This window comes from Ceratotherium simum, chromosome 8, assembly GCF_057802395.1.
Source record: "Ceratotherium simum simum isolate JZ-2026a chromosome 8, ASM5780239v1, whole genome shotgun sequence".
Lineage (NCBI taxonomy): Eukaryota > Metazoa > Chordata > Mammalia > Perissodactyla > Rhinocerotidae > Ceratotherium > Ceratotherium simum.
The window spans coordinates 53,894,153-53,912,940 of record NC_141907.1 but is presented as its reverse complement, the minus strand read 5'-3'; the positions used below and the strand labels follow the sequence as shown (position 1 = coordinate 53,912,940).

At 37.2% G+C, this 18,788-nt stretch overlaps 1 protein-coding gene across 2 annotated transcripts in view; it reads left to right on the top strand.

Annotated features, from left to right (window-relative positions):
• Positions 1 to 5,841: 5,841 nt before the first annotated feature.
• Positions 5,842 to 18,788, top strand: part of UBA6 (ubiquitin like modifier activating enzyme 6) — a 76,682-nt gene continuing 63,735 nt past the window's right edge. For both annotated transcript variants that reach the window (XM_087434394.1, XM_004419108.2), the window contains exons 1-2: positions 5,842 to 5,969; positions 9,586 to 9,648. In XM_087434394.1, the coding sequence (XP_087290520.1) occupies positions 5,899 to 5,969; positions 9,586 to 9,648 (134 nt within the window). In that variant the 5' untranslated portion in view covers positions 5,842 to 5,898. The remainder of the gene's footprint in view (positions 5,970 to 9,585; positions 9,649 to 18,788) is intronic.

Sequence of the window (18,788 nt, the reverse complement as noted above, 5' to 3'; positions counted from 1 at the left end):
TTCAGAGAGGCAGGGATGGTTCAACATCTGCAAATCAATCAATGTCATACAACACATTAACAAAATGAGGAATAAAAATCACATGATCATCTCAAAAGACACAAAGAAAGCACTTGACAAGATCCAACATCCATTAAACATGAAATAAAACAGGTATAGAAGGAAAGTACCTCAACATAATAAAGGCCATATATGACAAACCCACAGCCAACATCATACTCACAGTGAAAAAGTGAAAGTTATTCCTCTGAGAACAGGAACAAGACAAGGATGCCCACTCTTGCCACCCTTTCAACATAGTACTGGAAGTTTTAGCCAGAGCAATTTGGCAAGAAAAAGAAATAAACAGCATCCAAATTGGAAAGGAAGAAGTAAAACTGTTGCTACTTGTCGATGACATGATTCTATATACAGAAAACCCTAAAGAATCCACCAAAAAACTATTCTAATAATTAATGAATGCGGTAAGGTTGCAGATTACAAAACCAACATATAAAAGTCAGTTGCATTTCTCTACACTAATAACGACCTAGCAGATAGAGAAATCAAGAATACAATGCCATTTACGATTGCAACAAAAAGAATAAAATAGCTAGGAATAACTTTAACCAAGGAGGTGAGAGACCCATACCCTGAAAACTATAAGACATTATTGAAAGGAATTGATGAAGATATAAAGAAATGGAAAGATATTCCATGCTCAAGGATTGGAAGAATAAACATAGTTAAAATGTCCATATTACCTAAAGCAATCTACAGATTCAATACAATCCCAATTAGAATCCCAATGACATTCTTCAAAGAAATAGAGCACAGAATCTTAAAATTTATATGGAACAACAAAAGACCCTGAATAGACAAAGCAATCCTGAGAAAAAATAACAAAGCTGGTGGTATTACACTCCCTGACTTCAAAATATGCTGCCAAGCTATAGTAATCAAAACAGCATGGTACTGGCACAAAAACAGACACACAGATCAATGGAACAGAATTGAGAGCCCAGAAATAAAACCATGAATCTATGGACTGCTAATCTTTGACAAAGGAGCCAAGAACATACAATGGAGAAAGGAAAGTCTCTTCAATAAATGGTGTTGGGAAAACTGGACAGCCACGTGCAAAAGAATGAAAGTAGACCATTATCTTACACCATACATAAAAATTAACTCAAGATGGATTAAAGACTTGAGTGTAAGACCTGAAACCATAAAACTCCTAGAAGAAAACACAGGCAGTATCTTTTTGAGTACCATGTCTCCTCAGGTAAGGGAAACAAAAGGAAAAATAAACAAATGGGACTACATAAGACTAAAAAGCTTCTGCACAGCAAATGAAACTATCAACAAAACAAAAAGACAACCCAGCAACCGGCAGAAAATATTTACAAATCATTTATCTGACAAGGGGTTAATTTCCAAAATATATAAAGAACTCTTACAACTCCACAACAAAGAAAGGAAAAACCCAATCAAAAAATAGGCAAAGGATCTGAACCAACATTTTTCCAAAGAAGATATACAGATGGCCAACAGGCACATGAAAAGATTTTCAACATCACTAATTATTAGGGAAATGGAAATCAAAACTACAATGAGATATCACCTCAAGCCCGTCAGAATGGCTACTATTAAAAAGACAAGAAATAACCAGTGTTGGAAAGGATGTGGAGAAAAGGGAACCCTATATACTGCTGGTGGGAATGCAAACTGGTGCAGCCACTATGGAAAACAGTATGGAAATAACTCAAAAAATTAAAAATAGAAATACCATATGATCCACTAATGGGTATGTATCCAAAGAACATGAAATCACTAATTCAAAAAGATAAATGCACCACTATGTTCGCTGTAGTATTGTTCACAATAGCCAAGACTTGGAAGCAATCCAAGTGCCCATCAAGGGATGAATAGATGAAGATGATGTGGTACATATATACAATGGAATACTACTCAGCCATTAAAAAGACAAAATTGTGCCATCTGTGACAACATGGATGGACCTTCAGGGTATTATCTTAAGTGAAATAAATCAGATAGAGAAAGACAAATACTGTATGATTTCACTCATATGTGGAAGATAAACACATAGATAAGGAGAACAGATCAGTGATTACCCCACGGGCAGTGGGGGGGGGGAGCAAAAGGGGTAAAGGAGCATGTATGTATGGTGACGGATAAAAACCAGACTATTGACTATTGGTGGTGAACATGAAGCAGTCTATACAGAAGCTGAAATATAATAATGTACACCTGAAATTTATACAATTTTATAGACCAATATGACCTCAATAAAATAATTTTTAAAAAAAGAAAATGATACAAGATCTGACAGAACAACATGATTCTGAATTAGAGCAGCTCAATTAATTCAATGGGAGAAATCATTTCACAATGTATACGTATGTCAAATCCTCACATCGTACACTTTGTTAACTGAAATGAGCAGCTTTACGAGGCAAAGATAACTTTTAAAGAAAAGAGAGGCTTTATTAAAGGTTTGCAAAACAGGGAAGTACACTTCAACCAGCAAGTTGATAGGTGAGCCCCCTCGTCGGTTTTGGGGTGGCTGGTTTTCAAAAGCAAAAAGTGCAGTGTGCAAGGTTGAGGCTGAGTCCAGATCTGATTGGTTGCCCATTCCAGCTACAGTGTATCTTGTGCCTGGGGCTTTCTAAATGTCCTAACTGCAGGGAAAGACTACTGGATTGTTCTCTGGCCATCTGGTGACAGTCCAAGTTAAAATGTAATTTTTTATTTCTGCTCATAGTTCAGCCTTGAAGTGGTCATGGTAACCATCACATCGACTCCAGCCACATCGTTATCTCTTTCTTTTATCAACTTTAAATATCTTACAATTTTATTTATCAGTTATACCTCAATAAAGCTGGGGGAAAAATTAGAAAAACTCAGAAATGAGGTGACAGAACTTAGGAGAATTAGTAATAAAGAATAAACTAGAAGGAACACAAAAGCCAATATGCACAACAGATCATGATTTTCTGTAAAGAACCTGAACTAATCCTTAGATCAACGTTTCTCTAGCAGTCATTTTGGTTTTCTAATGCTCATTCTCTAGTAATTCTTCAGGAAAGGCTCATAAGAACGATAGTCTCATTAAATGTTGACATTGTATCAAGTGTTGATCACAGTTTATACCCTTTGTACATGAGAGTTGGTTTTGCTGGATATAAAATCCTTAGCCCATTCTTTTTCCCCTGAGCATCCTAAATATGTTATTCCACTTTATCTTGGCAAAAAGCTTCACTGTCACGTCTAATAATATTCCAGTTTTCTTTCCCATTTTGCAAATGTGACAAAACACTAAAATCTGTTAAATCTGGGTACCCGATATAATGCATGTTTGAAATAATTCAAACTATATTTCATCAACTCTAAGATGACCTCAATTCTAAGAGCACCATTATTTTCTGTATTCATAAAAAAAGAAAAACTACATTCCAATTTTAGAGATGTTAAAATGTGAAGAAATGTAGGTCTTAGATGAAATGCAGTATATTCGTTTTCTATTGCTGCATAAAAAATTACCATAAACGTAGTGGCTAAAAACAACAGAAATTAGCTCACAGTTCTACAGGTCAGAAGTAGGGGCACACACAGCTGGGTTCTCTGCCCAGGGCCTCACAAAGTTGAAATCAAGGTATCAGCTGACTGTGTTCTGATCTGGAGCTTGGGGGCTTCTTCCAAGCTCATAGGTTGCTGATCAAATTTAGTCCCTTGCAACAGTAGGCCAAGGTCCCCATTTCCTTGTTGGCTGTTAGCTGGAAGCCACTCTCAGCTCCTCGATGCCATTCCCATTCCTTTCTATGTTGCCTCTTTCCTCTTCAAAACCAGCAACTGAGAATGTCTCGGACATCAAATTCCCCCTCACACTTTGAATCTTTCTCCAGGAAAGCCCAGTCTCTTTTAAAGGCTGAGAGGTAATATATCAGTAAACAAATAAATATACACCAGAAGGTGATAAATGCTAAAAAAGAAAATAAAAGAAGTTTACACTTGCTTGTCCCTCTGTCTAGATTATTCTTCTGCTAGATACTTGCAGGGTTCACATCATTTAGGTTTGGCTCTAATGTCACTTCCTCAAAGAGGCCATCCTTGACTACTCTATCTAAAATTGTCTCCCTGCTCCTCTCCAAGTCTCTTTCTATCTCTTTATCCTTTTTTATTTTCTTCATCATATTTAATTTCTGCTTTTTTTAAAAATTATTTTCCATTTTCTGGCTTCCTGAAATGAGATTGATGAAATCAGGGATAACTGTATCTCTATCACCTGACCATTGTCTAGTCATTAGGTCCTAAAGTTTAATAGACATCCAATAAAAATTTAGGAAGGAAAGCAATGGGGAAGGGAAATAGAGAAATTGGCATTTTCTGTGGTGTGGGCCAGCCAAAGATATTTATGTTTATTAACTTAGACAAAAGAGAAAAGACAGGGAATACACCTAGCGCTAGAGCAGAACCTTGTCAGAATGGCACATAGACTGAGTTCATTTTAAAGGTTATATAGAGGGGCAGCCCCGTGGCTTAGCGGTTAAGCGCACACGTTCCGCTACTGGCGGCCTGGGTTCGGATCCCGGGCGTGCACCGACGCATCGCTTCTCTGGCCATGCTGAGGCCGCGTCCCACATACAGCAACTAAAAGGATGTGCAACTATGACATACAACTATCTACTGGGGCTTTGGGGGAAAAAAGGAGGAGGATTGGCAATAGATGTTAGCTCAGAGCCCGTCCTCCTCCGCAAAAAGAGGAGGATTAGCACAGATATTAGCTCAGGGCTGATCTTCCTCACAAAAAAAAAAAAAAAAAAAAAAGACTTCACGGTAAAGGTTATGTAGAAAAGGCACACAACTGGATTGAGAAATCTGAATGATGCCACAGGCGAGCAGCATGAAGTTTCAATTACACAATTTTGAAAAGAGAATAGAGAAGCACAAAGGATAATTCAGTTTTGCCGGGACTCTTTCCACAGTAGAAAGGAAGAAACTCTAAGTAAAAATATCATACATTGCAGAAGATGATATAAAGCCAAAGTATATGTCATCTGTTAAAATCCTACAGATGTTTCTTCATATATATACTGTTATTTTGAATGAAAGATAAATCTTAATGTTATTGTGTCCCACTAATTCTTGCTCTTTGTAAGAAAGGTGAAAGGGCAGTCAAAGGTAAGAGAATTAGATGAGACGTCCTTATGCATGTGTTCTGGTACTTAATCTGACAGTGACTAGCTCTGTGACCTTGACCAAGTCACTTACACTGGAAGTTCCTTTCCCTCACCAACAAAGTGAAGGGGACAAACCGAATGACATAATGTCATTTATAGCTCTAAAAATTACATGATTCTATTATATCTGTGACAGTACCTGACATGTAGCAGACGTCCAAAATTATTTGTTAAACGTATAACGTCTTAAAATAGAATCCCAGACTGGAAATCGGGAGCTATCTGTTGCTAACCTTGGGGTTTTTATTTATAAAATGAAGGGGTTTCCTCTTCTTGCTATAAAAACCCGTACAGATTTTGCTACTGCACCCCTATCATTTCGCCGGCGACGGGAATCCTCTGCGCTTGGTCGTAGAGCCAGAAGTGACGCGTATCTTCAGTGTTTTGGTTCCATTTACGTCCGCCGGATTGGGTCGCAGCAGTGCCGCTCACCGACCCACCTGCAGCAAAGCCCACCCAGCGGCCACACCCAAACCGGAAACTGGGACGCCCGGAACTCGGGACGCCCTGGGGTTGACGGGAAGGCGCGGCCGTGCTGCACGCTCCCCAGGCCCGCCCCCGCCGGTGACGTCACCTCGAGCCCCTTGACCCCTACGGTCCCGCCCCCTTCCCTCCCTGCCCGTAGCCGGCGGCGGCGGCGGCGGCGTCTGAGGAAGCGATGGAAGCGTCCCAGCCGGTGGTCGCACCTCGGGCGGAAGAGGCGTCCTGTTCTTCCTGGGGCGCCAGCAGGTGAGAAGACGAGTGTGGGCGAGAAGACGCGAGGAGTGGCGGGCAAGACCCGGCGCCAGCTTTCTGCTTTTATCCCCGCGGGCGGGCAGGGAGCGCGAGCGGCCGCGGGGCCGAGCAGAGCCAGCCCCGGGAGGCAAGAGGGGCGCGCGGGGTGGGTGTGGCGGCGTGGGCTTCGGCGTCTGCGGCTCCCGGCTTGGCTGAGGAGAAAGTCCACTTCTCGCTTCTTCAGCGCTGTCTCGGTTCCGGTTGGGGTCTGCCGTCCTCCTTCCTCCCAGTTACCGGACGTGTGTGGGGGGCGGGGAGGGGGCGGGGCGCCTTTGGCCAAGACTTCTGGCCCGGTGATTTGGTCTGAGCTTCCCAGCCCTAGTGCCCAGCACCTTCTTCCCTCCTCCTTCCGGTAAATGAAAGCCAGGAGCTCCTCTATGCGCGATCCTCCACTGAGATCTTTCTCTGAAAACTATTACCAGAGGGAGGTTGGTCATGATGAATCAGTGCAGTCAGGACACCCTGAGGCCTCCGTTGACTACAGTAAAAAAAAAAAAAAAAAAAAAATCCAGGGAAAAAACACTCCATGAGTTACCCATTCTTATTTTCTAGTTGGTATTAAGGTTTTGCATGTCTTTTCCACTCTTGCAAAATAGGGGGGAAATGTTCATGTAGTTCTTGTTTCGATCTCATAATTAATAAAGTGGATGGTTAAATCCTACCCCCTACTAGAGTAGGATATTCCAAAGATAGAAATGATGGATATATGATTTTGAGTTAATGTGAAACTGTCCATAAACCTGTAGATTTTTCGCCAGTCAGACTGAAGGGATCCTTTTGGAACCATGGTATTGCCTGCCATTGCCAACACTGCCAAATTTACTTGTGGAATATTATGTAATACAAGCAAAACCTCCCCTTACTTAAGGCAGTTTTGATTGCCAGGTAGACTTTATTATAGAAATGATTCTTGAAACATTCCAGTAAGGCAGAACTTTGTGAAAAGTAAGTGCCAGTCATATCATTAAGTGACAGCTGGTTAGAATATAGCTCTTCTCATTTTTACTTAAGAGCTTTACCCACTAGACTGTTGCCCTCCATGGAAGGAAGACAGCTAGTGAAAGTGTACTAAAGATAAGAAAAACTGTATAATAAAATTTTATTTTCACATTTTGTTACAATGCCAAAACACGATATATTCTGTATGTATTTTTTTTTTTAGATAAGTGATCTCTTAGAACACAGCTGTCTTCTGGTTTGCTCTCGTAATTGCAAGCAGGAATATTTCTAATAGTTATCCATTTAGTTAGCTAGAAGCTGGTATCATTTGCTGATACCAATCAATGTTTGGGAATATAAATGATAACATTTTGCTTAACTATATTTACAGATCCTTTGGTTTATATGTCAATACCAGGCATAGAAAATTGGATTCCAAAACTGAGTATCGTACTATCACATTGTTTTTAGAATCCTGTAATTGATAATTAGAGCTTCCCAGAACCTGGAATGGATTACACTTTTGCCAAGATGATATTGATCTAGGCTGTCACCGTGGCTCAGGCCCAAATGCCCCAGGCTGGTTCCTTCTGCCCAGGAACCATCTGTTTTCCAGTGTTTATCCTATTATGATTTTTGTTTGTGTACTGTGCTGTGAAAAAATTGAGATGAGCTGCAGTAAATGATGTATTACCATATCTTGTCACATTAGTATGTTTAACTTTTTTTTTTAGTTTTTAAAATTCATTCACAGATGTTGAATGCTTTTTTTTTTTTTTTTTTTAAAGATTTTATTTATTCAGTTTTTTCCCCCCAAAGCCCCAGTAGATAGCTGTATGTCATAGGTTCACATCCTTCTAGTTGCTGTACGTGGGACTCGGCCTCACGTTGGATGGAGAAGTGGTGCCTCGGGGCGCCCCCGGGATCCGAACCCGGGCCGCCAGCATCAGAGCGCGCACACTTAACCGCCAAGCCACGGAGCCGGCCCTTGAATGCTTTTTTTATGCCTACTATGAGAGGCAGTAGGCAATTTAGCGTGATGGTCAAGAGCTAGACTGCCTAGCTTCCTATCCTGGCTCTGCCATTTACCTGCTCTGTGACCTTGGGCAGGTTATTTAAGTTAACCTTTGTCAGCCTTAGTTTTTTCAGTGGAGATGGTAATAGTGCCTATCTCATAAAGTTGTTATATGGGCTAACTGAGTTAGTACATCTAAAGCACTTAAAACAATGAGTGGCACAGTGTTCTCTCTTAGTAGTAGTAAATGCTAGGTACTGTTTTAGGTATTTGGAATGCAGTAGTGAATTCTTAGCAGATCATACATTCTATAGGGGAAAACAGACAATAAACAGTTATGATAAGTGATTTGAAGAAAATTCAGCAGGATATGGGGTTAGGGAGTGACCTAAGAAGGAGAGCCATTTTGTTGATAGAGTGAATCAGGAATGGCCTGTGTAATATTTGTGAGGCAATATTTTAAGAGGCTTAAATGATAGGAATCAGCTATTCAGAGATCTGAAGGAAGAACATTCTGAGCAGAGGAAATAGCAAGTGTAAAAACTTTGAAGTGATAGCATGCTTGGCTTTTTAAGGAACAGCAAGTAGGCCAGTGTGGCTGAATATAGTCCGCAAGAGGGAGAGGGGTGGGAGTTGCGATTGGAGAGGTAATTGGGAGACAGAACACATAGGCCCTTTTAGGCATGGCAAGGTGTTTGAATTTTATTCTAAGAGTCAAGAAATCCACTAAAAGGATGGTTCTAAGTTGGGGAAGATTTTTCTGACTACATTCTAAAAGATTTAGGCTGTTATGTGGAGAACAAACTGAAGGGAAGGGGTAATAGTAGAAAGGGAAAGACTAGTTAGGAGGCCTTTGAAGTAGTTTTGATGAAATATGATCATGGTTTGGCCTGAGATTGTACTGATTGAAATAGTAAGAAGTGATGAGATATGAAATCTCATATCTCATTTTTGAAGGTAGAGCTAACAGGACTCAGATGGAGAAAATGAGAGAACAAGTTAAGCAAGAAGATCCCTAGATTTTGGTCTGAGCAAGTGAATAAATTGTGGTACCAGAAACTGAATTGGGAAAGACTGGGGAAAAATTGATCAAGCAGGGAGAATTAACTTCTCTTTGGGCCTTGTTATGTTTGTGATACCAATTAGACATTAGAGTAGAGATATTGTTTTGTCAGATGTGTAAAATGTGAAGGTCAGTGAATAAATCAAACATGGAGCAGTAAGTTTAGATATTATCAGTTTATGGTAAATTCCGTGGGTTGAATGAGATTATCTAGAGAGAGTATGTATATTAAACAGTTTTATGAGACACTCCAACAAAATTGCTAAAATACAGATCCATCAGAATATATGTAGCAATGATAAAACAACACCTGAGAATAAAACAACCATGGGCTCTAATTTTCCCATACACACAGACAGAGTAGGCAATCAGTGAATTTAAATTTGACCTATTTTTAAAATCTAAGTAAAGTGGTGAATAAAATATATATCTGGTTTGTAAAACCTCCTTTAGTAACTACTGAATCTAATTTCATGTATAACTGACTGTTAACATTACAGAATGTGAATATTGAATAACTATTCTTGTCCTTATAAGTTATTTTGTTTTTTCAGTACAAATACAAATTTGCCCGTCATGTCAACAGAATCCGTGGAGATTGATGATGCATTATACAGGTAAGAACCTCATGGAAACTGAAACTTATTTTCCCAATTCATTGTTCTCAAGTAATGGAGTAGTCTATTTGAAGATACCCTAGGCCTATGCAGAATTTTGTAAATATATCCCCTGTGTTTTCTTCTAGGAGTTTTATAATTTCAGGTCTTATGTTTAGGTCCTTAATCCATTTTGAGTTGATTTTGTGTATGGTGTAAGATAAAGGTCCAATTTCATCTGTTCATCTTTTGCATGGTGGAATTCCAATTTTTCCAATGCCATTTGTTGGCCCAACTTGCCTTTTCCTCTGAATACACTGGCCATACTGGACTACTTTCTTACCAAACATAGTTTATACTTTTACACCTCATTTATCTTTTCTTAGAGCACCCTTTTGTGCCTCAAAAGCACTTTCTGTTTACCTTTTAAGACTCACTCAGATATCTATTCTGATATGTTACCTGAGTTACTTCTAATCCTTTCTGCTCAGTCCTAAAGCACATTATTCTCCTTGCTGTTAAAGTAGTCATCACATTGTCTCATAGTATTTTTTTTACATGTATGTCAACTCTGTCAGGCTATGAATTTCTCAAAGGGACCGTGACACAGTGTCTAATTCTTAGAAGATTCTCATTAAATGATTATTGAATGTCTAGAACAAGACAGAAGGTTCAGATTGACCTGTGGTCTGGAACGCTAGGTAGTTGGCAGTTCAGTGGCTGGGCAGGAACCAAAACTAGAAAAATCAAAAGATAAGATAGAAAAGTCTGAAAAAGTTGCCTATGGTAGTAACATTAGGAGATGTTGATATTAAGAGAATGTTTACACATTTCATCCTGAGGCAAAACCAATATTAGGGCAAGGTGCAACATTCCCCTCTGCTGGAGTCTGACTTGAGGCTACTATAGTAAGTCTTTTATATCTGGAAAATTCTAACTGTTGGAAGGATAGAAAAACAGAGGATTTCTCTTTTCTCTGAAATTGGGATATTTTGAGCAAATGAGCATCTTTTTAACAGGCCAGGTACACATAAGTTCATTTTTACCAAAAAATTAAGTGTAACTTTTTGGCATGTTATATTTGTTGATATTTGTAAAATCAATACTTTAAATATTGTTTATTTCCTCCTAGATACTATAATTGAAATGTGGTTAATATTTATTGGGTATACAGGTTTTTCTCAGATGTGAATAACTAAGTCTAAGGTTATAATTACTTATAAACCATTAGGCTTTCCTACAAAACTAAAACTCTCTAAAATCTATAAATCTTGAATATTAACTAATAAGTTTCTAATATTTGTATATATATTTAGGTAGGAAATATTTTTAGGGCAATTTCAATACCTAGTTGAACAAAGTGTCTTCTGAATACATTTTACTTTTTTCCTATTACTGCTCAATCTTAATTCATCTCATAGTTACCGATCAACTAAATCTGAAATTTTTCTCGGAATCTAAAGTTTTTTGGGAGGACTGTTTCTAACGGCATTCTGAGCCACGTTTTTATTTATTTTTGTACCTTTATTGCCTGTAAATTGTTGAGTTAGTTAGACTCGAGCCAATTCTATAGATCTGGCCATTTCTTTCTTTCCCTCTGAGGGCGTGCCTGAGCCTGCTGATCCCAAGATTTAGCTGAAGAAATGAATGAGTTCCAATTTGGGACTCCAGCCTTGGTTTTCTAACTTCTTTTACCAAAGAACTCTTCTTTGGAGGTAATTAGGGCTGATTCAGATAATAGTAAATTGGTACTTTGACATGTGTTTTTCTATGTTCCTTGCATATAGGTTTCTGTGTAGAGATCATTGTATGAAGAAGGGGTGAATATCAAAGCAGAATCAGGGCATTCTTAGGTATCTGGATGTAATACAACCGTAATGGTATCAAAACCTGTGTTTATTCTGGTGCAATACTAGAGTAAACTTTTTCCTCTGGCTTTTGAGATACCAGTCTTTTTGGATTTGCTTCTACTCCTCTGACTCTTTCGTCTCAAGAGTTTTTTCTTAGGCTGCTCTTGATTTGCATGCACCTTGACTTCCAGGTTCCAACTTTAGGATTTTTCTCTCAGTTCATACTCCAGTTCATATCATCCATTCCCATGATTTTAGCTATCACTGTTTGCTAGTGATACTTGAGTCTCTTTCTTCAACTCTCTCCTTCCAAGCTCAAGACCTTTGTTTTTAAATGCATACAGAGTACTTTAAATGTAAACCAGGTAGATGTTCAGCAAATGTCTACTTCTTAGAGAAACATTATGGTACAGTAGAAGGAACATGGTCTTTGGAGATAGAGGTGAATGTTCACATCCCAATCCCGGTATATATATGAACTGGAACTAGTTATTTGATCTTTCTGCTCCTCATATTTCTCATGTGTCAATGAGAATAATAATGTATCTTAAGAATAATGTCTTAGTCTTAAAGATTTTATGAAAAAACTTAATATAAAATACTTTTTGGCATAAAGTAGCACTCAACACTGTTGGATCCCTTTTCCTTCTTTGCTCCTTCCATTCCTAAGCTTAATTAAATGCTACCACACCCACTCAGTAAGCTAAGCTAGAAACCTTGGTGTCATCTTAGATTTTTCCCCTGTTTGTCATCCTCCAAATACAATTAATTTTTTTTAATCCTTTCACTTTTTTCTAAACAACTCTTAATTCCAACTCTCTCATTCTCTCTCCCTGCATTTGGCATCTCTCAATTGAACTATTAAAATATTCTCTTACACAATCTCTTTAGAGCTACTCTTGTCTCTAATCCATCTTCCATATTTTGTCCATAGTGATATTTTTGAAATTTATCTCAGCGCCCATTGCTTCTCAGTTTAAAATCCTTAAATGGTTCCCTATCATTTACATTGGTGAGGCCAAACTGTATAATATGTATTTAAACCCCTTTTTGGATACAGCATAACATAGTGGCTGAGTATAAATTTTGGTATTAGATGTGAATTTGAATCATCTTCCACCATTTATGAATGTGTGATCTTAATCTAGTTACTTAACTTCTTAAGTCTAATCTTTTTTCATTCATTTTTTATATATTCATCTATTAAACAAATATTTAATGCGAAAAATTGGTACAAATTGCAAATTAATCATGAAGAATAGTGCCTAAGAGCTCAGTCGTTTCTGGTTGTTATTTACCATGAGTTATGGCCATATCTTTCTTTAGTCTCCATGTCACTCCTCACCATTTTACCCTCCAACATCCTATTCCTTACCCTTGTGAAACCTTATGTATATATTATCAGGTCTAGGATTTGATTTTATCCTACTTATAAGCTAAAAGCTAGCCTATTATTATTTAGTGGATGCTGACAAAAGATTTGAAACTTCTGGGTCAGAGACAAAGGATTTCATTACTTATGACACAGCAAGCAGCATAGACATGAGCATGGTGTCAGTTCCCCTTGCTCCCAAGTCCTCTGGGGGTGATGCCATGGGCCCAGATGGATCCTGTGTACACGACATGTTTACATCACAGCTGAGGAACACTGAATTTGGGGGACCCACCATTTTATGGCAAGCAGTAAGCAAACCTGCTCTTTGTCTTGGAGAGAGATTTGCGTCATCCCTCAAGATTATGTGCTGCAAACAGAACCCTGAGGAAAGGCCCAAGTAAAGAGAGGTCAGGACCTTGGCCTTCTGGGCATATCTACAGAGACATGTAGGAGTGTGAAATACTCTTGAAGGAGTGTCTCTCAACATAAATACATATTTTTTTCACAATTTTATTAAGGTATAATTGATGTATAATAAACTGTAAATATTTAATGTGTACAATTTGATGTGTTTTGACATGTGTATATACTCATGAAATCATCACCACAATTTAGATAATGTACATATCCATCACACCCAAACATTTTCTTTGTGCCATTTGTAATCCCTTCTTCCCTTCTCCAATCCCCATTTCTCCAGGCAACCACTGATGTGCTTTTCATCACTGTAGAATAGTTTTTACTTTTTAGAATTTTATATAAATGGAATCATACAGCATATACACTTTTGAGGAGTCTGACTTCTTTCATTCAGCATAATGACTTTGAGATTCATCTATATTGTACCAGTAATTTGTTCCTTTTTGTTGAGTTGTAGTGTGTTGTATGAATATACTATAATTTATTTAACTATTGATTAACTGTTGATGGGCATTTGGATTATTTCCAGGTTTGTTTGTTTGTTTGTTTTTTAATGTGAGGAAGATCAGCCCTGAGCTAACATCCATGCCAATCCTCTTCCTCTTGCTGAGGAAGACTGTCCCTGGGCTAACATCTGTGCCTGTCTTCCTCTACTTTATACGGGATGCCACCACAGCACGGCCTGACAAGTGGTGCGTCAGTGCGCGCCCGGGATCCGAACCTGGGCCACCAGCAACGAAGCGCACGCACTTAAGCGCTACGCCACGGGGCCGGCCCCTGTTTCCAGGTTTTGACTGTTACAAATAAGGCTGCCATGAGAATTTATATACAAGTTCTAGAGTAGACATATGCTTTCATTTACTCTTGGATAAATACCTAGAAATGAACAGCTGGGTTCTATGGTAGGTTTATTTTTAACTTTGTAAGAAACGCCAAAGTGTTTTCCAAAGTTGTACCATGTTACATTCCCACCAGAAGTCCATGAGAGTTTGAGTTGCCCTGAGTGTTCACTCAATGCCTGGTGTAGTCAGTGTTTTTAATTTTAGACATTCTAGTGTGTATATAGTGGTATTACATTGTGGTTTTAATTCTCATTTCCGTAATATCTAATGATCTTGAGCATCTTTTCATGAGCCTATTTGCCATCTATCTTCTTTGGTGAAAGAAATAGCTCTAAATCTTTTGCCTATTTTTTTGTTAGGTTGTTTGTCTTATTGGGTTTTTTATATACTCTATTTACAAGCTCTTTGTTAGATATATATTTGCAAATATTTTCTCCTAGTTTGTGGCTTGTCATTTTCTTTTTATAACAATGTCTTTTGGAGAGCAAAATTTTTAAATCTGATAAGATACAATTTTTTTAATATATAATCCATGCTTTTTTTGACCTATTTAAAAAGTGTTTGCAAAACTCAAGTACACTAAGATTTTCTCGGATGTTATCTTCTTGAAGTTTCATAGTATTAACTCTTAAATTTAGGTCTATGATCTATTTCAAGTTAATTTTTGTATATGATGTGAGGGTCAAGGTTTATTTTTTTCCGTATAGCTCTCCAATGTTTCAGTGCCATTTATTGAAGATTATCCATCCCCATTGAATTCCCTGGGTTCCTTTGGCAGAATTCAATTGACTAAATAGCTGTGACTTTATTTCTGGACTCTTGTATTTCAGTGATCTGTTATGTCCGTCTTTACACCAATACCACACTGTCTTTGATTACTGTAGTTTTATCATAAATCTTGAAATCTGGGAGTGTAATTCTTCCAACTTTGATCTTTTGCAAAATTGGTTTGGCTCTTCTAGTTCCTTTGAATTTCCACCTATATTTTAAAATCAGTTTGTCAGTTCTTAAAAAAATCCTCCTGGAATTTTGTTTGAGATTGTGTTGAATCTGTAGTTCAATTTTGGGAGTATTGACATTTTAACATTATTGAATTTTAAGATCCATTAACATGGTGTGTCTGTCAGTTTATTTCTTTACTCTCTCTTAGTAGTGTTATGCAATTACCAGTGCAAAGATCTTGCACAACTTTTATCAAATTTATCCTTAAGTAATTTGCATTTTTTATATTATTGTAAGTGGTAATTTTTATTTATTTATTTATTTATTTTTTGTGAGGAAGATCAGCCCTGAGCTAACATCTGCCAATCCTCCTCTTTTTTTGCTGAGGAAGACTGGCCCTGGGCTCACATCCATGCCCATCTTCCTCTACTTTATATGGGACGCCGCCACAGCATGGCCTGACAAGCGGTGCGTCGGTGCGCACCAGGATCCGAACCCTGGGCCACCACAGCGGAGCACACGCTTAACCACTACGCCACCAGGCCAGCCCGTAAATGGTAGTTTTTAAATTTCAATTTCCAATTATTCATTAGTCTTAAATTGGAGCACAGTTGATTTTTGCATATTGACTTCTTATCCTGAAATCTTGCTAAACTCACTTATTAGTTCTAATAAATTTTATTGTAAATTGCATAGGGTTTTTTACACAGTCACGTTGTTTGAAAAGAAAGAAGTTTTACTTCCTCTTTTCCAATCTGGATGCCTTTTGTTTCTTTGTGTTGCCTTATTACACTGACTGGAACCTCCAGTACAATGTCTAATGGAAGTGGTGAAGGTGGAAATTCTCACTTACTTCCTGATCTTTAATGGGAAAACATTCATTCTTCCGTGGTGGAGTATGAGCTTAGCTGTAGGTTTTTCATAGATGCTCTTTATTAGGTTGAGGGAATTCCCTTCTATTACTAGTATGTTTAGAGTTTTGTTTTGTTGTTTTTTAAAATCAGAAATGGATATCAGGTTTGTCCAGCACTTTTCTGCATTCATTGAGGTGATTGTATGGTTTTTCTTTTTCAGTCTTTTAATGTAATGAATTACAGTGATGGCTTTTAGAGTATTATACCACTCTCGCATTCCATTTCTAGGATAAAATCCATTTGGTCATGATGTATTTTTACATGTATATAGATCTATATATATAGCTCTATATATACAAATTCCGTTAAGAATTTTTGCATAATGTGTGTGAGCAATGTTGGGTGTGGAGTATATTTTTTTTTTTTTTTGAGGAATTTTGGCCCTGTACTAACATCTGTGGCCAGTCTTCCTTTCTTTTGTCCCCAAAGCCCCAGTACGTAATTATGTATCATAGTTGTAGAGTTGTGGCTCTTCTGTGTGGGATGCTGCCTCAGCATGGCTTGATGAGCAGTGAGTAGGTCCATGCCAGGATCTGAACCCGCAAACCCTGGGCCACCGAAGTGGAATGGATGAACTTAACCGCTGTGCCACCGGGCTAGCCCTGGAGTATTTTTAATTGAATAATTTTGTCTGGTTTTGGTATTAGAGTAATGCTGACCTCATAGAATGAGCTGGGAGGTATTTCTTCTTCAAGTTTCTAGAAAGTTTGTGTAGAATTGGTGTTATATCTTCCTTAAGTTTTTGGTAGAATTTACAATGAAGCTATATGTCTTTGGAATTTTCTTTGTGGGAAAGTTTTTAACTGCAAATTCAATATCTAATACATATAGGGATATTCAGATAATATATTTCTTTGAGTGAGCTTTGGTAGTTTGTCTCTTTTAAGGAAAATGTTCCTTTATCTTAGTGGTTGAATTTAGTGGCACAAAGTTATTTGTAATATTCTCTGAATATTCTTTTCAATGTCTGTAGGATCTGAAATATGTTCCCTTGCTCATTTCTGATATTGGTAATTTTTCTGTCTTCTCTTTTTTCCTGATTGTTCTGGCTAGAAGTTTAATTTTATTGTCTTCTCAAAGAACGAGCCTTTAGTTTAATTGATTTTCTATGTTTCTGTTTTGTATCTCAGTATTTCTGTTATTATATTTTTGGGGTATTTTCTTCTGCTTACTTAGAGTTTAATTTGCTTTCCTTTTTCTAATTTCTTAAAGTGGAAGTTGAAATCATTGATTCTTGAGGCCTTTCTTCTTTGTTAATATACCCATTTCATGCTAAAAATTTCCCTCTAAACACTGCTGTATGTGTATCTCACACATATGCCTTCGTTTTCATTCAGTTCAGAAAACTGTATAATTTTCTTTTGATATCTTTGACTCATGGGTCATTTAGAAGTGTTTCTAAACATTGAGAGATTTTTCAGAGATCTTTCTGTTGTTGATCTCTAATTTAATTACATTGTTATCAGTGGACATACTTTGTCTGATTTAAATTTTTTCTTTCAGTTTTTTGGTGCAGAATATGGTCTATCTTGGTCATTGTCCTGTGTGCATTTGAAAAGAATGTGTATTCTGTTATTTACTGAATTGTCCTATCAATGTCAATTAGGTCAAATCAATTGATAGTATTGTTCAAGTGATCTATATTGTTGCTGACTTTTCTTTCAACTCTTACCAATTATTGAGAGTGGGGTGTTGTCTGTAATTTTGTGTTTGTATATTTCTTATTTCAGTTCTGTCAGTTTTTGCTTCATGTGCTTTGAAGCTCTGTTATTAATGCATAAACATTTAGAATTATGTCCTCTTGATGTATTGACCCTTTTATCATTATGAAATGGCCCTCTTTATCCTGGAAATTTTCTTTGCTCTGAAATCTATTTGTCTGATATTAATATAGCCACTCCAGTTTTCTCTTGATTATTGATAGCATGGTATATCTTTTTCCACCATTTTACTTTTACTTATTTTTGTATTTAAATTGGGCTCCTTGTAGATAGAATATAATTGGGTTTTTCTTTTTCTTCAATCTGACAGTCTCTGTCTTTTAATTGGAGTGTTTACAGCATTTATATTTAATGTGAAACATTGATACCATTTTGCTATTTGTTTTCTAATAGTCTAATTGTGCTGTTATTGGTTTTCTATTTTTTTGTCCTTTTTTGAATAATCAAGCATTTTTTATTATATTTTATCTCCTTTGTTGGCATATTACTATAGTTCTTTCTTTCGCCTTTTTCAGTGATTATGGTTCAGATTACTTTATGGTTTATAGTATACATCTTTAATGTATCACAGTGTGTATTCAGATAATATTGTATCGCTTCCTGTATGGTATGAGAACGTTACAGCAGTATTCTTCTATTTCTTCCCAGGATTTCAGTGTTGTTGTCTTACATTTTACTTCTAGATATGTTATAAACTCACAATACATTATTGTTTTTGGCTTAAACAGTCAGTTATCTTTAAAAGAGATTATGAAAATAAGAAAAAATGTCTTTGTATTTATCTATATATTTGTCATTTGTGGTATCCTCTGTTCCTTTATGTAAATTCAGATTTCCATCTGGTATCATTTTCCTTCTGCCTGAGGTTTTACTATAGTGAAGGTCTGCCAGCAATGAATTCTTTCAACTTTCATATGTCTGAAAAAATCTTTACTTCCTTTTTTTGAAATTGAGTATAGGGTCTAGGTTGACAGATTTTTCCTTTCAGTACTTTAAAAATGTTGTGCCATTGTCTTCTGATTTGTACTGCTTTGTACAGAAAGTCAACTGTCATTCTTATTTCCTCTGTAAGTAATATGCTCTATTTTCTCCAGTTG